The following is a 22,312-nucleotide window of genomic DNA, read 5'->3' on the forward strand; positions in this document are numbered from 1 at the left end:
TTTTCCCCTCTGTAATGTACTTTATTTCAAAGATACTTTGTACCTTTGGCCTGCATGTGGCTTCAGGGTAGTGTGACCCCCTCCAGCCCCACTCTCTGTGACGGTCCCTGCTCAGTGCTGAGTCTGCCTGCCTATGTCTCTGGACCATAAGTCCATATTCCCAGGAGGGGATCTGATTGGCCCAGCTGGTCAGGTGCCCCTTGTTAACCCTGACACACCAGGCCAGGGTAGTAGGTCAGGAGAGGAGTAGAGGGGCAGGAACCAAGGGTATCTCAGGGTAAGCTCCTTCAGAAGGGTTTGAAGGCAGGGGGGAACCAAAGGAAATTTCCAGTGTGAGCCCTGTCTGAGGATGTTGGTCAACTAGTTGAGAATCTACATCGTTACATGATTATGAAACCTATATGTCTGTGTTTAAAAGAATAGAGCCTGCTGAAAGCCTTGTTGAAATCCATATGCTAAAGTCTCCATTTTTAAAAAGGAAAGAGTCTGGGCTTGCTGGTCCCCGATGGTCTCCTCCTTCCTTTAAACCATTCTTTTAGTCCTCTACACTTGATTTTTGACTGGCATTGATCCCAAACTCATTGGCCAGTAACAGTATTGTTCAGACCTAGGTAATATAAAAGACCTTTTTTTGAAGGGGAAATTAAAAAAATTTTTGTAATGTTTATTTATTTTTGAGAGAGACAGAGACAGAGTGTGAGTGGGGGTGGAGCAGAGAGAGAGGGAGACACAGAATCCGAAGCAGGCTCCAGGCTCTGAGCTGCTAGCACAGAGCCCGATGTGGGGCTCAAACCCACAAACCGTGAGACCAACCATGACCTGAGCCGAAGTCGGACGCTTAACCGACTGAGCCACCCAGGCACCCCAAAGGGGAAATTTTTTAAAAATCTGAGTATATATCCCATGTATGAGAAATACCCCTTTTTTTAAAGTTTATTTATTTTTGAGAATGAGAGAGAACACAAGCAGGGGAGGGGCAGAGAGAGGGAGAGAGAGAACCCCAAGCAGGGATTCTCCGCACTGTCAGTTCAGAGCCCGACGTGGGACTCAAACTCACGAACCGTGAGATCATGACCAGAGTCGAAATCAGGAATCAGATGCTTAACCAACTGAGCCATCCAGGCGCCCTGAGAAATGCTGCTTTTAAAAGAGTGAAATCCAGGTGCCTAGGTGGCTCACTCAGTTGGGAGCCCAACTACAGCTCAGGTCATGATCTCGTGGTTTGTGGGTTTGAGTCCCACATCGGGCTCTATGCTGACAGCTCAGAGCCTAGAGCCTGCTTTGAATTCTGTGTCTCCCTCCATCTCTGCACCTCCCCCACATGTGTTCTGTGTGTGTCTCTCTCTCGAAAATAAACAAACATTAAAAAGTTTTTGTTTTTTTTTTTAAAAAGTGAAGTCCTATTCAATGTTAACTGAATTCTCAATGCTAAAGGGAAATGCTTTTAGCTGGAGAATTTATTTTCAGATTTTTACCATAACCTTTAGAAATTGTAGTTCCCATTATATAAATCTGTGAACTCTAAAAGCACCTCTGTAGACTATGTTCGTAAACAGTTTCTAAAGTACAGGATTCTCTTTCTTTTCTGTTTAGAGCACTGGGACAGCTGTTTCTTGCCTTCAACTTCTGTAACCTCTCGCATTCACCATGGTGTCTTCTATGATGAGTGACAATCCACGTAATGATTCTGCAGGTTCTCATAGCTCTGCAGGTTTGAAAGTGTGTGTGTGTATGTAGATGCAGGCCTAGATATGCTGTCAGATATGAGTTCATTTAGAGCAGCTAGGTGCGGGCTTTTCTTTTTTTAGCAAGCCTCTACCTTCTTTTGTGCCTCATTCCTCCAACTAATGTTTGTTCCAACTTTTCTAAGAAAGTCTTAAGTTGATCACCCTTGATGGAGAATGAAGTAGGAAAAGTAGGAGTTGAGAAGCGCTGTTGTTTCTTTTATTTTCTGTTAACATTATATCATCAGTTGCTGGCGGCACACCTGTCCCAGCAATTCCTTGTACTCCACATGGAAGGCAAGAAAACATTTAGTAGTCTCTAACATTTTTTTTAATGTTTATTTTTATTTTTGAGAGAGAGAGAGAGAGAGAAATACATGGGGGAGGGGCCGAGGGAGAGGGGGAGGCACCGAATCCGAAGCAGGCTTCAGGCTCTGAGCTGTCAGCACAGAGCCCAGCATGACACCTGAACCCACAAACCTTGAGATGGTGACCTGAGCCGAAGTCGGACGCCTAACGGACTGAGCCACCCAGTCGCCCCAGTCTAACATTTTTAAAAACACTTTTCCTTTGTTCTCAGATGTCTGTGCATCTGTTATTATTCGCTCTTGGACTTGTGAGCCAATTTCCAACCTTTTCCGTGATCTTGTTTATGTCTTACTGGTGCAGTGGCACTGCTCTCTTTGAATACACCTCCCTTTCCCCTGTGTCAGGACTTCCACGGTCTGTCAGCATGTTGCTTTAGACAGCCTTCCAGACTTCTGTCCTTTTTGGGTCTCGATGATAACTTAAAATGTGTCCTCCCAAAGTCTAGAATACATACGTGTCTGGTTTAGCCTGGTATTCCCCTTTTTTGCCTGTCAAAAGCTCTTTGGTACAGTTATGTTTTCTACAGTTTCAGTTCTGTTTTATCACTTTTGCACTGAATGGAGTCCAGTCCATGGTGGCAATTCCTCATCTTGTGTCTGTACCTTCTCAGAGATGAATTTGAATGCAAGACAACTCAATGGTGCTTTTAGCTAATTGAGACCTCGAGGAGATGCCTGGTGGATGTCTGGCAGTTGAAACCCCTCACTGCTAGTGCAGTCTGTTTCTGTGCCAAGTTTTAAGTCTATATCTAATATATATATATTCTCGGGAACGTACCATTTATTGCTTTTATCTGACCAAGTGATCTATGGGCTGTTCTCAAGGAGGTATCATTAAATTCCTTCCATCTTTTATTGTTCTTCTTCCTTTCCTGTTAAGCATGATTTGGCATTAATAAAAATGTTCGTTATTATTTCTAACAATTCAGCATGCCCAAGATGATTATTTTCCAAGGTTAACATGCAAGGCTGACGGCCAAGGAAATTGGGTGCTTACTATGTGTGAGGTTCAACACTAGGCAGGCCCTAGATTTTCATGTGATACTGCTTAAGGGAAGCCTTTCTTCCTGATGTCAGGAATACTTATTTTAGCATCCACCACTTAGAATTGATAGTACTACTTTTGGAGTTTGCTGCAGTTCAGCATGAGTTCAGGAAATAGCCATTTTTTTTTTCCTATTCTAGATAAGAAGTGTTGTCTATGTGGTTTCACGCTCATTTATTTTTAGATCAGTTCCCACAAAGACACTTAAAGAAAAATATCTTTACCATTTATTGTATGACAGGTCCTGATAGAAGAATATATTAGTGGGTATCAAGACAGGCAAAAAAACTGTAAACTACTGGGAATTTTTGGATGCATGATATTAAAATAGAAAATTTAGTGAACAGTTATTACATGCAAGAAAATTTCCTCATGTGTTCTTCGTTTCTTCCTGATATTAGAGTAACCTACCAGACAGTTACTTTCAAGTGCCCTTATGCCTGTCCTGTCTCAGTGCCTAAGTTCGGTTTATCTGTAACATCTATTCTCAGCTGCTGTAATGTAGCAGTATTCTTACACAGAGAGTTGTGACACTGAGGCTTTTCTTTCCAGGAAGCCGCTTTATTCATGCCGGCACTGTTCAGTTGGGTTCGTACCCGAAGAAGTGAGCCCCGAACACCACATGGCATAGTTTTTTTTATACAATTTCTATTTCTTTGTCTCCCATATATGGTAACACACAAACATGCAGTCTGATTAAGTGGTCTCATGTTACAAGGTCATGAGGGGTGTTGTCACATACTGGTATAGGCAGGTTGCCTTAAGGTTTTGTTTGTTTGTTTCCATTCCTTAGTGAGGGGACCCTACCACAATATACCTAAACTATAGGTCAAAAGATTAATATTGGAGTGATCAAAAGACCACTTTATATTCAAAACTTTTGTAGGTGATACTTCAAGGAGGAATGGTCAGAGAGGGTGCTTTCACATCTAAGTAGCATCTAACAAGACCATGAGGGTAGGAGAGATTTATGGTTGGAAAAACTATCAATATGAAACAGGGAAAGTAGAGGAGAAATAGAGTTAGAAGTAGGGTCAAGCTTATTTGTTGGGTGAGTGAATACCTCCATTAGTGTTAAAGCTTTAGAGCTAGGTTGTACTTTAATCAATTTCCCTGTATTGTCCTGCTATGGTACTCACTGGCTCTGACCATGAGCAGTTCTCCATTAGAAGTAGTTCCCTTATCTTCATCATTTTGAGAAAATTATTTAAAACCCTTACAAAAGAGTTCACTCCTTTTTTTAAAGACTGAAAGCAACCCATTTTTGAAGCAGATAACCGTATTTTACATCACTGGAGTAAGTGGATGTCCTTTGTTACAACATTTTGTTGTAACTCAGTTGGGCTTGAGGGTAATGAGCTACCATTTGCATGAATGAGAAAAAAAAGGAGGGGAAGTTAGGAAAGCGAGGGATGTGGAAAGCTTTTTGACTGTAGTGCACATTCTTTAGGGTGAGAACCCATAGTTATCCCAGAACATGCGGGACTCAGGGCTTGGTTAGGACAGCTGTTAACATCAGAGGAGATCTGCTCTAGCAAGTAGGGCCAGTTGGGGAAGGTTCTAGGCAGCCTGGTGATTTTGTGGGCAGGGAAGTTGCATTATGGTTGCAGGTCACTATTCCATGCAGAGCAGGAAAGTCAGCTGGTGATTGGTGGCCTGGGCCACATATGGTGTCAGTGGTCTGCATTAGATGGACATTGGGAGAAAACTTCCAGCAGAGGACTGAAATGCCTCTGCTAAAATTCCATTGTATGGAAGCTGAGCATATTCATGAAGTAGGTAAGAGTAGTTCCCAGAATCAAACGAAAAGCTTTATAAGAAAGCCAAGGATGCTCCAAGGCAGTTTGACTAATAGATGGATAGCTCAGATCAGTCTTATGTGTGCTCAACCTTTCCATACATCCAGATTGCACATTGACCATTTCTAGTCGACCATGGGCCATGTGCCCACCTTTAAGTCAAAAAGGGGAACACTAACTTGATGCAGCAGACCCTAAAGACTGCCAGCCGTTGTGCAAGAAGAGTTCTCCAAAGAAAACCAAGGATTTTTCAGGAGAAGCAGATGCTGAGCTGAAATGAGCAGCAGATGTCCACTGCACTGAGCCTAAATCCGCAGTCAGGTATAAATCAACAGGAAGGTATATTGCTGCAATTGAAAATTTCATTTCCCTTCTGGCTATTGCAGCCATGATCTAGAAACTTGAGACAGATTGCTAAATAATTTCCACTTTCCATACTTTTAAAGGTGTTTGATTTCTTCAATGCCATCTTTGAAAATGTAGCGTGTGAGTCTTAACCTCCAAAGCACCCCGTTCCTTGTTCCCAGCGCCGTGGTTTTTCTTCCCTTTGTTCTTTCTCTCAGCAGCTGCTGCCAAGCTCACAATCGAACATTTGAAATCGCTCTTCTGCTCCAACAGCACAGGATATGGGATTTCAAATCTCTTTTGTACCTCTAGTAACTGCTTCTATGTTTCTAATAAACTATATATATAGTAAGATACCATTAAAAACAAAATAAATACAAGCCTGTAAATTATATTTAGCCAAAGATTGCTTTGTTCCAGAAACTTGAGCCAAAAACAAAGCAAAACTACTATTACATGATGACTTCTAATTGTTATTTTTCTCACAGAATAAAAACATACTAAAATTTTGGAAAGGATAATGCTCATGGTTTCCCAATAAGTAGCCCCTAACTTTAATTACACCTAAGTTTTGTAGTTGTGCCTCTAAAGTCTCTGGCCAGTTTTTCAGTTCATATTCTTTTATTAGATCCAATGACTGTTGCAAGCAAGACTGTCTGATGACCTCATTTTGTGTCAAAAACCATGAGCAATTAACATGACCTCTTTAATGTCTAATATTTGAGGCCACTGAGCAAAAGGATATACAATTGGACTCTCCGGAATATGTTAGGAGATAACGTAATAGGTAACTCTGATTCCAGTTTTAGCCTTACTTATAACTGCAATAAACTTGAGACTACAGAAACTCAGTGGTGCTATAACCATATTACCAGGCAACAGAATGATTTTGTATTTTGTTCTTTTCTCCCTCCTACCTACCCACCCCTGCTTTTCTGTTGCATAACCCCCCACACAGATGACAATTTGGGGGAAAACATTTACTTACTTAATATTAATTTATAAAATCATAGGGTAAAATGCATTATTTTGCTGTCTAGATTTAGACACTGGTCACAATTTTCATTATAATTTATCCACAAATTTTAAAAATGTTAATACCAGGGTGCCTGGGTGGCTCAGTCGGTTAAGCGTCCAACTTCGGCTCAGGTCATGATCTCACGGTTCCTGAGTTCTAGCCCCGCATCAGGCTCTGTGCTGACAGCTTGGAGCCTGGAGCCTGCTTCGGATTCAGTGTCTCCCCCTCTCTCTGCCCCTCCTTAACTTGTGCTCTGTCTCTCACTCATTCTTAAAAAAAAAATAAACATTAAAATTTTTTTTAAATATTAATACCTACATTAATGTCCTTAAGACTTGTTTTTCTCATTTCAAGTATTTTGAAAGGGTGATTAATTTTATAATATCTGGATATAGGATGGGCTGACAGGAAATGTATGAGTGACAAGGCTGTGCTACATTGTGCTAACATAATGTCATTTAATTCTCTTAATAACTGTTTTATGCATGAGGAAGCTGAGGCTCAGAACACAAAATAATTTGTGGTGTTCTGTACAAATTGTATACAGATCTGACCATAAAGTCTATTCCTTTTCCCCACAGTCTGCCTCTCTGATTATAGTAATAAAAATAATAGCTAGAATTGTTGTATGAGCATGAGGAGCTAGGCACTATCCCAAGTACTTTATACACATGCATTATTTCATTTATTCCCCACAAAAACCTATGAAACAAAGTCAGCAGCTAGAGTTAAGTAATTTGCTTAAGACAACCCTAGCTCGGGGCACCTGGTGGCTCAGGTCATGATCTCGTGGGTCAGGCGTTCAAGCCCCGCATCAGGCTCTGTACTGACAGCTCAGGGCCTGGTGCCTGCTTCAGATTCTGTGTGTATGTGTGTCTCTCCCTGCCCCTTCCCTGCTTGCATCCCCCCTCCCCATAAAATAAATAAATAAATAAATAAATAAATAAATAAATAAATAAATAAATAAATAAATAAATATTTTAAAAAGCTTTTTAAAAGATGACCCTAGTTCATAACTGATGGACCTGAACTGTATCTCTCACTCCATGGTCTGTGTTCCCAGTTATGATTCTGTAATGCCTTCCTTGAGTATACCGTTGGTTTCAGTATTATCAATTGGTATGTTGTAAAAAGAAAATGATGCATGATTTTTAAGGATAGGAGTGTTTGTATGGAGAATTCTGTTAAGGGGTTGATCATTTGTTGCATTTGTTATTTTTGTTTGTTTGAGTGATAGTGCAAGCAGAGGAGGGGCAGGGAGAGAGGGTGACACGGGATCCGAAGCAGGCCCCACACTAACACAGTGAGCCCGACACAGGGCTCAAACTCATGAACCGTGAGATTATGACCAGAGCCAAAGTTGGATGCTCAACAGACTGAGCTACCCAGGCGCCCCAGTTTTGTTGCATTTAAAATCCTAAATGTCTCCCTCATCTTGGGTTTTAGCTTCAGACAGTGTGTATATGTGACATCATACAGGGGTACGATGGTCATGTGTGCTCTGGAGAGGCTGTAAGGGTCAGAGCAGCTCCACCTCCAAAAAAAAAATGTGTATACATCCATTTCATCTCCTGTCATTGCTATGACATGCAGGCCCCATCATCTTTTACCTGAATTGGCCCAGTAGCCTCGAAACAATCTTCCTGCCTACAACTTTTCAGTGGATTCCTACCACATTAAGAATATATATTCAGGTTTCTTACTGTTTTCCAATCTGGCCCTGCCTCTCCCTATTTGATGCCTTCCTATTCACTGTTACTTATCCTTATGTACCTGGAAATGCCAACCTTATTCTTGTCTTTAAGGCTCTTCCCCAGCTGGGTTTACCCAGCTCTTCCCCAGCTGGGTCATAAGTGGGTGCCAGGTAGTTGCTGGCAATAGATGATAGTCACTACTTACCTTTTCAAACACAGGCCGCATCCTGCTCTTCCCCAGCTGGGTTTACCCTGTCCCTTATTTAATTCCTGGTTGAGGTCCCTCCTCAGCCTCTCCTTGGGGAGGCCTTCCCTTACCACTCAGTATAAAGCCACAGTAGTGGTAGTGGTAACAACAGCAACAATGAGAACAGCTAACAGTTAGTGAGATTTTACTATATACCAGGCATTGTTTTCTGTATTTATTAGCTCATGGGGGCCTCATGACCTCCCTTTGAAGTAGACGCTATTATCATCTCCATCATAAGATGATGAAACTGAAGCAGAGAGGGTTCCGTCAATCACTCTGTCAATCACTTGGTTTATTTTCTTCATCACACTTACCATGATCTATATTTATCTTGCTCTACTCTAGAAAGCCAGTTCCTGAGAGAAGGGACTGTGTCTTATTTTCTGCTGTTCCTGAAGCTTTTTGCTGGGACATAGTAGGCACTTATGCTGAAATATGTTGAGTGAATGCATGAATGAATGGACAAATGAACGAACACATGATCAGTCTTATTGGGGCATGATATTTGTGGTGAGAAATAGAAAATTTCAAAGATGATACTTCAGCTCTAATTGTATGAAAAAGACTCAAAGCTCTTCACTTTAATATCTGTTAGACATTTTTCTTCTCTGTCGCATTATATTGTGTGCATACAAGCATGTGACCATGAATCTGGGCAGAGGAAGAAAGACTATATGTGAATATACTAATTAACCCAGTAGTCACTGGTCATAAGTGGGTGCCAGGTAGTTGCTGGCAATAGATGATAGTCACTACTTACCTTTTCAAACACGGACCACAGTCTGACTTTGTAACTGAGTTCTGTGGGCCGTGTAAGGCAGCTGTTGCTGTGAATCATCTGGCTGAAGTAGGGAAATGTTTGTTTTGTTTTTAAATTTCATTGCTCTTCTGAACAAATGATGTATTGACTTTTTTCTCCCTGGTTCCTGGCAAATACTAATCTCATAAGACTTTGGAGCTGAAAAAGAACTTCAGATCCTTAGCCTACCTTCCTCATTTTTACAAGGAGAGAGAAATAACCCCCAGGGATTACATGGTTTTCACAGGGTCACATAAGTACTCAGTGGAAGAACCACAGCTTGCCTCACAACCACCAAGTGGGTTTAATGATCAAACGCCGTTAGGGGAAGATGAACGCTTGTTCACTTCAGGGCCATGATTAGAATGCTGACTCGTCAGCACCTTCTATTTACTCGGTAATGAAAATTATTGCTGAAAGCGGAAATGGTCACCAGGAGGATGTTGCTTCTATATCTCTCTTTAGTAATACAAAGTAGTATCTTCTTGTAGCACATTCAGTGGCTAAAAGTGGTATGTGACTCTTTGCTTCCCTATATTGAAACTCTTGGTCCTTCAGAAGTCTAGAAATAGCATTTGGTTCTGTTATAACTAAGAATGCAGAAATGAGTCTGGTAAAATCCCTGGTTTGTGAAGTAATTTTATCATTTAAATACTAACTTTGCATTAATTGAAATAGTTAAAAACAATTCGGAAAACAAAAGTGCTTTTCTGCTGGGGAAATAATAAGCAGGATATGACACTACATATAGAATTTTCACTGTACCTGGAATTCTGAATTACTGAATCATTGCCTATTTTTTCTTGCATAAATAGGGAAAAGTATCCTCCGTATTCATTTCCACAAAAGCTAGTGCAGAATAGTTTATTTTAGGAGACTGGTTTCCTTCTGATTGGTTTTAAGACATTACGGACATTGGAGGGTGCAATGTTGAAAGAAACTAATGTGGTTCAGAAGGCACCATTGAGATTTGCTTCATGTCTGTTCCTTACAGTGCTGTGTGTGACTGTGCCTGCCAGGGTTCGCCCTGTAGCACTTTTAGTTTAGGAAGAGTAATGATGCTATTAGCAGATGTCAAATGCCTGAGTGAACACTGAGGACACAGGGGTGACTAGGGTTTTCCTGGAATATTCAAGATATGTTGAAGGAGTGTGGATCTGGTGTCAATATCATTAATTTCTGTGTCTGTACTTGGGACCATATTGAGATGCCCCCCCACCCCCGCTCCCCCAAGAACTTGAAAATGCAGGAAATGAGCTTGCTTTCTTATTTTTTTTGTAAGCTCAACTCATGATAGGAGCAGACTCGCCTGCAAGAGAGACAGATCTGTTCCTAGGCCTGTAAGGTTTGATGGTAAAAATCCTATTCACAGATTAAATGTCAATTTCAACTTGGAGAAGGAGATGGTCAGGAAAGAGGTGAGTCGGGGAGTTAAACATTGGTAGCACCCTTCTCAGCTCTGTGGAGGGGCAGAGAATTAGTTGTGAGCAACAGATTTGAAGCACAGCCCCATTGCCGGGTATCCCAACAGACTTTGAAGATTTGGGCTCTACTGATGCGTCTACCCCTGTTGTGAGATTGGGTGCGTCAGGCTGTGCTAGCCTGATGCTGTTAGACTCTTGTCATCTACCAGTGGGTTAATTGATCAGATGTTGAGGGATTGATATGTTACCCATATGTCCAGACCTAACCTGCTTATTTCTATAATGTAAGATGAGAGTTCCTTGAAGATTCTAAGCATAACAGTTACAGACTTTCCCATTCCAGTTTAGTAAGAATACCAGCCTTTCTCCCAGATGCCTTCATGGATTATTCCTGAGGACCTGTGAGGCTAGGCACATGCACTGAGATATTCCTGAGAGTTCCTGAGGTCCCTGTGTCTACTTACTGCTGGCTTGCTGCCACCTGCAAGGAGTAACTAGGGATTCTGGGCCAAATGCTAGGTGGTACTTGTGACACCTGGCTTTCGACATCCTGGGAACGGGCTTCAGGTGCCTGTGGGGTCTCTCTATCACTGCTGATGGAAGAGCTTGGGTGGCTGAGCTCCCTGGAGCCCTGAAGAGACAGGACAGGGCGACTGGCAGCTCCCATTGGCGGAGTGCCTGGCTCCCTGCTTTCAGTGCAGCTCTCCCTCCCTCCTTCAGTATCACACCTGCGCAGGGCATCCCACTGCCTGAGCCCCAAGGGTTCATGACCTGATCACCTGCCAAAGGTCCCACCTCCTAATGCCATCAATTTGGGATTACCTGTCTACATATGAATCTGGGGGAGACACCAATGTCCAGTCTATAGCAATCCATATATAAAATTTTGATTATATAAAACCAGGGGGGAAACCTGTATCTAAAACGTGGTGCGGTGAAAGAGAGTTATTAACCGTGCTAGCAGAGGCAAAGCTGCCCGTGTGCTTCATTCAGACTGTAAAATGGATATGACAGCACTCACTTGGGAGCCATGTGGCCTCCAGAGTGACCATCCTCACTCTGCGCCTCTCTACTTGGAAAGCTTTCAGTGGCTCGCTGCCAACCAGAGGATGCGTTCCAGACTTCTTCGCCAGCATGAGAGGTCTCCCGAGATCTGCCCGTGTGCTTTTTCAGCACATCGCGCTGCCTTTACCTTGCCCTTTGTCTATGCTTCAGCTCTGTTGCGTCCTCTGCACACAACTGCGTCCCCATACTCGTGTTGCCCACCTCTGTAGAAAGCCTAAGTGATTTTCTGGTTTCATATAGCAACAGACCCCACAGGCAAGCTTTTCTTATACATTTTGTTACCAGCACTTGGCTGCCATTAGTTCTTTATCAATGGGTGGAGAAGCATTTACTTGCCCTCAAAAAAAAAAAAAGAAAAAGAAAGAAAGAAAGAAAAGGCCAGATAACCACTCCTTTGTCATTTGGTGTTTATTCAGCAAACATTTATTGAGTACCTGCTGTTGGTTGGTACTGGTGTTCGGATGATGAGTAACACACCCTCTCTCTGGGTGTGGCCTCTGGGAGTTCCCATTCTGGGAAGGAGAGACAGACTCAGAAGCAGGCAGTAACAAAATCTTCTGATTTGGGTGTTTTGCTGGGGACTGGGAAGTGCAGAGGGCTATGGGAATACAGAGAAGAAACACTGACTTAGCATCTTAGAGTACTTCAGAAGAAACCCTGTCAGCAGGTTTTATAGGAGGAGTTGGAATTGCCTGAATAAAAAGAGAAGAAAACTGGGTTTTTAATAGAATACTGTTGGTGGCTCTTTCTAGGAAAGGAGTAAGGACTGATTTAATCTAGTCTCAGTTAATTCTTACTAGAAGGTAAAAGAAGCAGTTTAATGTTTTATGTTCTTTTAGAACTTCTATGTATTTTTTTTAGTGTTTATTTATTTTTGAGAGAGAGAGAGAGAGAGAGAGCGAGTGAGCGAGCACGTGCAGGGGAGGGGCAGAGAGAGAAGGAGACACAGAATCTGAACCAGGCTCCAGGTTGTGAGCTGTCAGCACAGAGCCCGACATGGAGCTCAATTTCATGAACCATGAGAACATGACCTGAGCTAAAGTCAGATGCTCAACTGACTGAGCCATCCCGGTACCCTGAGAATTTGTATGTATTTTTAAAGTGTTGTCAACTTTGTGATAAGATGTTACCCAGTTGAAATTGCTTGAATCTGTTGCATTGTTAGAATGATCCTGAGCATAGGTGGCTCAGTCCATTAAGTGTCTGACTTTTGATTTCAGCTCAGGTCAGGATCTCATGGTTTGTGAGATTGAGCCCTGAGTTGGACTCTGCACTATGGAGTCTGCTTAGGACTCTCTCTCCCCCTCTCTCTCTGCCTTTCCCCCACTTGTTCCATCCCTCTTTTTCTGTCTCTCTTTATCTCTCTTTCTGTCTCTCAAAATAAATAAATAAACAGGGGCACCTGGGTAGCTCAGTCGGTTAAATGGACAACTTTGGCTCAGGTCATGATCTCACTGTTTGTGAGTTCGAGCCCCGCCATCAGGACTCTTTGCTGCCAGCCTGGAGCCTGCTTCAGATTCTATATCTTCCTCTCTCCGCCCCTCCCCTACTCACACTCTGCCTCTCAAAAATAAATAAACATTAAAAAATTTTTTTTAGGGGCGCCTACGTGGTTCAGTCAGTTAAGCATCCGACTTCAGCTCAGGTCATGATGATCTCACTGTCCATGAGTTCAAGCCCTGCATCAGGCTCTGTGCTGACAGCTCAGCGCCTGGAGCCTGCTTCAGATTCTGTGTTTCCCTCTCTTTCTGCCCCTCCCCTGCTCGCACTCTGTCTCTCTCTCTCAAAAATAAACACTAAAAAACAAAAAACATTAAAAAAAAAGAAACATAAAAAGAAGGAATGACCCTGAGATGACTTGAAATGATCTTAAGAAATTTGAAGCTCATTATGAACATAAATTGCAGTTAGTGGAAAGATTAAGATGATTACAGTGAGTTGTGGTCATATCAGAACATGGTGGTTGCCTCTATAAACCTTAATGTTTATCTTGTTTCTGTCTTCACCCAAAAAAGAAAAAAAAAATCCCAGAGAGGTATTAAATATGTATACTTAAGTTCTTTAAATATATTTTGAATTACCTCTGTCTTATTCTTCTTCTCTAAAACTGTAAAGTCAACTAGTTTAAAATGTTTTGTTACTTTTGGATGGATTCTTACATAACAGAAGGAAACAAGTTGAACATTTATGGGGGAACAATGAGTAAAAATTTGCAAAGATTTTAAAGTGGGTCAGTTTTTATATGACTATTAAATGCTGACTTTTAATTGAAATATTACATGTGGGTATTTTCCTTTTCTATTATGAAGGAAACAAGAACACCAATCAGGGAGAAGCTTATAGCTCTGAACAAATTTTAGAATCTCAAGTAGTTATGATGTATGTTGTTGTCTGGATGATAAAATGAAACATTTCTTATTGAATCAAAAGACTGTCTCTCTTCAAGGTTATGAGAAGACAGATGATGTTTCAGAGAAGACTTCACTGGCTGACCAGGAGGAAATACGGACTATATTCATCAACCAGCCCCAGCTGACAAAATTCTGCAATAACCAAGTCAGGTAGGAACTGCCAAAGATGGCTTCTCAGGCCAGCCATCACAGCGACACCTGATAGGCCATCTCTCCTCTCTGGCCGAAACAAAATTGCTCACCAAGAGCTTTCGGTGAAATCGGTTCATATTTGAGAACTTACTGGAGGCAGTGTGGATTTGCTGTTTTCTTCATCCTCTAGTCAATAAGGAGATATTAATGAGAATCTGGAAGCTGGAAGCAGGTAAACAGCCATACCCTACCAACTGTACCAAATCTATGTATAGTGTCTGTATGGCGAAAGCTGCTCATGGGTAAATGCCTTTGTCGTAAAGCTGTTACAAGAAGGAGTGGTTATTGTTAGTCAGTTATTTGGCTAACAAAATTTAAGATTTGGTAAGAGGCCTTTGCAGTCCCTCACCAAGAACTCCTTTTGGTTAAATAGTCTTTAAATTCTGGCTTTTGATAGTGTAAGATTGAGTATGGTGCTGAGGAATGGAGGGCTGTTGCGTTCCTGCACTGGTACATTTGCCTTCCAACAACAGCATAAAAATTGTCACTGTTGTAAACACTGTTCACTGAGTGGCCTCTGGATGGAGTGAGTGCCCCGTTACCCCTCTCACGAGCCCAGTGTTTCTCCAGTGGCCAAATTCCTGGATTTGAGAAATAACCATTTAATATTAATAATTACAGGGACGCCTGTGTGGCTCAGTCGGTTAAGTGTCCGACTTTGGCTCAGGTCACGATCTCAAGGCTCATGAATTCGAGCCCCACAGTGGGCTCTATGCTGACAGCTCCGAGCCTGGAACCTGCTTTGGATTCTGTGTCTCCCTCTCTCTCTGCTCCTCTCCCACTCACACTCTGTCTCTGTCTGTCTCTCTCTCAAAAATAAGTAATATTAAAAGAAAAAGTTTCTGGCCTTGCTCAAATTCCTGATTTTTTGGTTAAGATTTTATTTTTTATTAGTGTATTATATACTCTCCTAACTAAAGTTGCTTTTCTTTGTAAGCTACTCCTAGTATGTTAAAAAGGATGATCGGCCAAAGAGAACAAAAGAGATTATGCAGAAAATTAAACTCTTACTACTTAATTAGATAAGTCTTTTCATTTACTTTCATCTAGGTTAATGACCATTTACAGTATTCTCCCAAGTTGAAATAGAGGGCAGCTGTCCATCTCATTTTTTATCTGATGGTAATAGAATTTTGTAAATGTGGGTGCTAATTATGGATTAATTTTTTATGCTACCTTTCATTTTGTTTTCCAGCACTGCGAAATACAACATAATCACCTTCCTTCCAAGATTTCTCTACTCTCAGTTCAGAAGAGCTGCTAACTCATTTTTTCTCTTTATTGCACTGCTGCAGGTAAAGTCATGTCATAAAACTTTAGTTCAAAGTCAAATGTTCAGATATTAATAAATGTTTTTGTTAAGCCCATGACCCATCTCCTGAAGTGCATCTAAAACACAGAGAGACAAGCTGGCTGGGGTGGACATTTCCAACTCCTGCTGCAGGCAATATCAGAATTCCACTACTTCTTCAAGCCTTTTGATTCATTTTTGTCAGCTTATTTTTAGCATTCTATACATTCAATATGGCGGGGAGGAAATTTGATGGTAAAGAGGGAGGGAAGTTTTTCTTCAAATAGTAATTAAATATTAATTTATTTTAGTAACAGTAATAGTTCTGAACCTTAGAATATAAGAATTACCATTTTAAAACATTTCTTTTTGGGGTGCCTGAGTGGCTCAGTCAGTTGAGCCTCCGACTTTGGCTCAGGTCATGATCTCACGGTCCATGAGTTCGAGCCCTGCATCGGGCTCTGTGCCGACAGCTCGGAGCCTGGAGCCTTTTTCAGATTCTGTGTCTCCCTCTCTTTCTGACCCTCCCCCGTTCATGCTCTGTCTCTCTGTCTCAAAAATAAATAAACATTAAAAAAAATTTTTTTTAAACATTTCCTTTTGTAATTAAGTAGTAATTCAGGGAAAACAAGTTTCATTGTATTAAAAAGCATACATTCATTGTAAAAATAATAAGAAAACACAACAAAGCGTAAAAAAATTAAAACTATTATTTTTCCACCACTCAGAGACAACTACCCTGAAATTTGGGGTGTATTTTCTCCTGGCCATCTTTCCCCCTGCCCCTCCCAACCCTAAATATTATTTATTCACTTAGCCTACAAAAAGAAGATCGTATAATACATATGTTTTACATTCTGCTTTAACCATACAACAATGCGTGGCTATTTTCCCATGTGGTTCAGTGTGTTTTTAAAATATCAGTTTTAAAGATGGTATGGTATTAATTTAACTCCCCTACATACAACAGCTTGCCATGAAGCGAGCTATCATGTTCTTCCAGCCACTTACTAGATACGAGCCAATTGCCTCACCCAGTGTTAGTCTGCCGTGAGAGTAAAATCACTGAAGCATATTTTAAGAGGCACTAGGACGTGGTTGTTTTTAAATATGTTATAAACTTGCTAGTTCTCACTGGATTTCTTTTTTTTTTCCCCCCCCAAATAGCAAATACCTGATGTATCACCAACAGGTCGCTACACAACACTGGTTCCTCTCTTATTTATCTTAGCTGTGGCAGCTATCAAAGAGATAATAGAAGATATTGTAAGTATTTGATTTTTTTCATAAACAAATGTGATGGTTATTTTATATACATATTATTATACATTTTTCTTCCGGTTTAATTCTTGGCAGAGGCTATTTAAAATGCTCATTCAACTTAAAAATATGTAGAATATATTCTGGAGCTCATTCCTCTTAGTTTCTACAGTTTTACTGTTACAGAACACTTGTTAGAGTGTTCTCCATGTTTGTAGTTTAGTAATAAAAGAAATGCATTAAAAACATTTTTTTAATGTTTATTTATTTTTGAGAAACAGAAAGAGTATGAGCAGGGAAGGGGCAGAGAGAGAGGGAGACACAGAATCCGAAGCAGGCTCCAGGCTCTGAGCTGTCAGCACAGAGCCCAATGCAGGGATTGAACTCACGAACTGCGAGCTCATGACCTGAGCCTAAGTTGGACATTTAACCGACTGAGCCACCCATGTGCCCCAAGAAATTAAATGTAATAATTGGCTTGGAGAGAAAACTATATTTGAACATTAATTTCAATCATGCCCAATTTTCAATTTGAACTTTATTTCAAGTTAAACATGGTACCCTCCAAATTATCTAAATGTAAAGGGCTTTTCATGTATTTTTAATTTATATGCATGGTTTTTACTTTATTAAATACTTTTGATTCCTTTTCATCATTAGTAGTTCTAAGTTTCCTTTTATTTTCTTAAAAGAAAGTACCAACATATATGCTATTTTTATTATTATTCTGTAGTAGCTGAGAAAAGAGGAAGTCCATTTCCCTTTTATAAAATAAGTTCCCCAAAGTAAATTCAGACTTTTCTTTTTTCCTCTGTTTTACCGTCATTTTAACTACCTCAGTTGAGGAAGCGAATGTATTTTTTCCTATGCTCTTTAAATACTTGGCCAATCTGAAATGACTTTCTGTCAGACCTTAGGCAAGTCAGATGGTAAGGTGAGGAAAGGCTGAGACATTCTCTGGGAAGCTCCAATTTAAAGTTGCACAAACATTAATATTATTTCTGTAGAGAATCAAATTGGGAACTCATACGAACGCATGAGCCATAGCTTCACTAGACTCATTTGAAATGGGTCAAATGTCCATTTGAAGCATCAGTCTCAAAAACCTCCAAGTGTCTAGGAGTACAGACAGAGGTTGTCTGTTTGCATGTCTGTAAAACATCACTATCCTCTTCCCTGGAAATAACATGCTTGAAGGGGACCACAAACTGAAAATGTCAGGGACTCTCTTTTTACCTATATTGTTCCACACAGACTTACCTTTAAATCCTTTAAATTGTACTTGGATTTGGCAGTCCATAAGGATTGGTCTTTACTATAATTTGTCACTTTCTTTGCTTTATGTACTCCCTTTTCTCTCTTTGACATAATTTTGATTAAGCATAGGTTATTTACTAGACATTGTGCTGTTGTTTTTGTACATGTTTTTCCCATTTCATTTCTTCAGTACTTTTAAAAGTTGGATATTAATCCCGTTTTAAAGGTAAGGAAACTGGGGTTTAGGGAGGTCATGAGCCTGTCCAAGAACGCAGTTGGGATCAGAGCTCTGTCTCATCCAGTGCTCTTCTATATTGTAGCAAGTCACCAACAGTAGGATCGATCACATTTATTGAGCTTCTGGGATCCATGTGTTGGTTCGATATCCTTTACATTTATTAAGTCTTACAGCAACTCTTTAAAGGATTATTGATATTGCCCCCATTTTATGGATGAGGGAGAGGAGGCACAGAGGAGCAAGATCACTTGCTCAGGGTCATCCAGTTAATAACTGGGGCTGTCAGAATTCAAAAGAAGGCAGTTTGGCTCCACAGCCCTGCATTATCATCCCTGCTGTAAGCTGCCTATCTTTCTTCTTTTCCTTCTAACAAACCTCTAAGTTCTCTAGCTATGGTTTTTAGAACCCCTCTCTGTGGAAACGTATAAATGTGATTAAAAGGTGAATAAAATATTATCCAAAAGGTGTTTTTCTTTTAAATAGAACTCTTGTTGGCACAATGTAATAATTGTGTACTATCAGAAAGCAGTTTGCCAGGCAATTCCTGGAGGATATAATAATACTTGTGGGGAGAAATAGTATTACGTGGAGTGCTTTTCCAATAAAATCATTGTTAAGAAATTGAGTAAAATAGGGGCACCTGGGTGGCCCAGTTGGTTAAGCATCTGAGTCTTGATTTGGGCTCAGGTCATGATCTCCTGGTTTGTGAGTTCGAGCCCTGCATTGGGCTCTGTGCTGCCAGCATGGAGCTTGCTTGGGATTCTTTCTCTCCCTCCTTCTCTGCCCCTGCCTTGCTTGTGGGCGCGTGCATGTGTGCTCGCGCTCTCTCTCTCTCTCTCTCTCTCAAGGTAAATAAACTGAAAAAAAAAAAACAAAACAAAAACAAACTGAGTAAAATAAGTCCTTAAGAATGGTTTAATAAGACATTTATGTCAACTTGTAAGGTGATAGAAAGTTTGAAAAAGTACTCCCTAGGGGAAAAAAAAAATCAAATGGTTTAGATGATTGCCCAAGGAGTATCTTTATCAGTAATGTATCTTTATCGGAATTGCAATGAATACATATATTTGTCCATTCCTTCAATGAAATGTATGAAGCAGTACTTAGGTGCCAAGAATTTACTAGGTTACGTATAGAATGTGCTGAACTTTTGTTGCAGTAGTAATCATGTCCCAAATATCAGTGGCTTAAACCTAAGTTTCTTTTCACATACTCAAAGACACTGCAGGTATGTTTTCTGGGAGGAAGGGAGGGCAGGACGCACTGTGTAGTCATTCAGGGATGCAGCCGAATCAAGGGTCTACTGTGTGGAACGTTGGTGGTCACCAGAGCAGAGGGAGAGAAAATGGAGGTCCAGAAGTTTTGGGCCCAAAAATAAAGCACATCACATCTGCTTACAGTCTGATACCAGAACTAGTGACAAAACAAAAAGGAGGTTAATCTCAGTGTCCATGAAAATAGAGGAGAACTAGATAGTGGTGAAGACCAGTAATGTCTACCACTCTTTCATCAGTGAGTAAAACACAGCTTACATTACAGTAAACCTTCTTTTATATTGAACACTTACAGTAAAACAATTCCCTCCAGGTGAGACACCTAAGACTTATGCACCCAGTGCATTTTAACACCTGATGCTTTGCCTAGCTCAACAAAATGCAGTTTCCTGTTTTTAATGTGCAGGTAGCAAATGACATAAATACCTACTTGAAAATATTCTGAAATTAGTGGAGAACTTTTCATTTAAAAAAAAAAAAAAGCATCGTGTCAAATGTCAACTCTTATGATAAGGGTCAAGGTTGGTTGCTAAATGATGATATTCACCACAGAAAACATGTCTTCTTTGCTATACACTTGTTAACTTAAGCTCTGATCAACTTTATTCATTATAAAACAGATGCTTTTTTAAAGTCTACAATATTCAGAGACCAACTACTGGGAATGTGTTAGTGAATAAAAGTAGCCATGATGGAACTTGCAGCCCAGTAGAGGAGACAGACAATCAAGTAACCACACCGGCTATCAGCTATCATAAGAATTAAATGATGCACTGGGGCACCTGGGTGGCTCAGTCGGTTGAGTGTCCGACTTTGGCTCAGGTCATGATCTCGCAATTTGTGAGTTCGAGGCCTGCGTCGGGCTCTGTGCTGACAGCTCCGAGCCTGGAGCCTGCTTCGGATTCTGTGTCTCCTTCTCTCTCTGCCCCTCCCCCACTTGTGCTCTCGCTGTCTATCAAAAATAAATAAAATTTTTAAAAAAATTTAAACAAAAGAATTAAATGATACACTGAAGTCCTTAGAACAATGCCTAGTTATAGTAAGGTGATGAATAAATGCTAACTGTATTGTCATCATCCAAATATCCTTTTGACTAAAATATAGAAAATGGATTGTAAGGAAAGAGAGGATTTGGGTAGACTAGTTAGAATAATATTCTGGTAGTTGCTATAAAAAAATGAAGAGGTCTGAGACCGAGTGGTATTGTAGATAAAGCAATACAGAAAAATGAATTCCATATATATTTAGGAGTAGAATTGACAAGACTTATCACCATCCAACATGCTTATTTTGTTCATATTTTCTCTCCAACCACTAGAATGTAAGCTCCATAAAGACTAAGAGTTTTGTGCTTTTTCACTGCTGCATCCTCAGGGATGTTACCCTCAGTAACAGGGCCTGGCTCATATTGTTTTGTAAACATTATTGAATGAATAAGAAATAGATTGGATGGAAGTGAGAAGGAGAAGAAAATGCTAAGGTTAACTCTCAAGTTCCTGGTTTGTGCAAGTAGATGGTATCTGGTTCCATGTCTGAAACAAGGACCACGTCTTAAAGTCCTAGATTGCTTTTTGGACATAGTTCAAGGCCCCTGAGACTGCCAGAGGGAGATGTCAAGGAGGCAACTGGATATAACCATCTGGAGCTCCAGTGAGAGTGTTGGCTGGTAAATATGTATGTGTCAATTATAATTGAAACTGCAGGTATGGGGGCGCCTGGGTGGCGCAGTCGGTTAAGTGTCCGACTTCAGCCAGGTCACGATCTCGCGGTCCGTGAGTTCGAGCCCCGCGTCAGGCTCTGGGCTGATGGCTCGGAGCCTGGAGCCTGCTTCCAATTCTGTGTCTCCCTCTCTCTCTGCCCCTCCCCCATTCATGCTCTGTCTCTCTCTGTCCCAAAAATAAATAAAAAAACGTTGAAAAAAAAATTTAAAAAAAAAAAAAAAAAAAAAAAAAAAAGAAACTGCAGGTATGGATGAGCTGAGCCAGGGAGAGAGTATAGAATAAGAAGCGAAGAGGGCCGGGTATAAGCCTTGAACAATTCCATCACTGAGTAACAAGAGAAGAGACAAAGAAGGGGCCAAGCTACAGATGGAACACCTGGACAATGATGTGATAAATGCTTAGGAAGCAGGAGACAGCTCCCAGGAGGGTGTGGTCAACATTACGTACTTAAGTATCCTGAAGTTCATGGCACTATTTACACAGTAGTTTATTGGTGCACTGTCAACTAAATATTGATAATATTAAATAGTTCACGAGCCCTCAGTGACATTAAGTGAATTCTCGTTATAGGACAGTGGAGTTATTTGAACTCACAGAGTAACTGCATTAATATTCTTTGAACTGTTCATTTTAGAAGGAATAATGACCTATTTGGAATTAGAGATATGATCTTTTTACAGTACTAAGGTTAGAACCTGCCTGTCTGGCTGGATCCTTATGTATACTCAACACAATTGTTTCTTGCAAGCAACCTAATTTTTCTGTGGAGGGAAGGCTGAGGAAAGGGCTGCTCCTGTACAAGAATTCTCTGTAGATGGAAAGTAATGTTTAGGATCTCCTTAGGTTTCACTAAGATTAAATTTCCTGTTTAAGTGGAATGTTTCATTAATTAGCTTTTATTTGTCTCCTCCAGTTGGAAGTCTAACCATTGTCTGTAATAGATATGCATTGTTTTGGAAGTATTTGTACTTCATTCAAATATCTAAATTTGCTTTGGACCATTATTTTGAACCAAAATTTATTTTGGGTTACCTTCTAATTTTCTTAAGATCATTGTTAACAAGAGTATTTTAGAGTTTTATCAATTGTAAAATATTCTCTACTGATTCTACAAATTTGAATTTTTTTTAATGTTTA

The 22,312-nt window shown here is 40.5% G+C and overlaps 1 protein-coding gene across 6 annotated transcripts in view; it reads left to right on the top strand.

The window, feature by feature from the left end:
- Positions 1 to 22,312, top strand: part of ATP8A1 (ATPase phospholipid transporting 8A1) — a 233,177-nt gene that overhangs the window by 20,883 nt on the left and 189,982 nt on the right. For 4 of the 6 annotated variants that reach the window (XM_045056434.1, XM_045056433.1, XM_019829563.3 and 1 more), the window contains exons 2-5: positions 1,594 to 1,711; positions 13,978 to 14,092; positions 15,330 to 15,429; positions 16,593 to 16,691. In XM_045056434.1, the coding sequence (XP_044912369.1) occupies positions 1,648 to 1,711; positions 13,978 to 14,092; positions 15,330 to 15,429; positions 16,593 to 16,691 (378 nt within the window). In that variant the 5' untranslated portion in view covers positions 1,594 to 1,647. Of the gene's footprint in view, positions 1 to 1,593; positions 1,712 to 13,977; positions 14,093 to 15,329; positions 15,430 to 16,592; positions 16,692 to 22,312 lie in introns of those variants that run through there. The other 2 variants (XM_023253151.2, XM_019829566.3) reach the window with 2 other exon arrangements.

This window comes from Felis catus, chromosome B1 (genome assembly GCF_018350175.1).
Source record: "Felis catus isolate Fca126 chromosome B1, F.catus_Fca126_mat1.0, whole genome shotgun sequence".
Taxonomy (NCBI): domain Eukaryota; kingdom Metazoa; phylum Chordata; class Mammalia; order Carnivora; family Felidae; genus Felis; species Felis catus.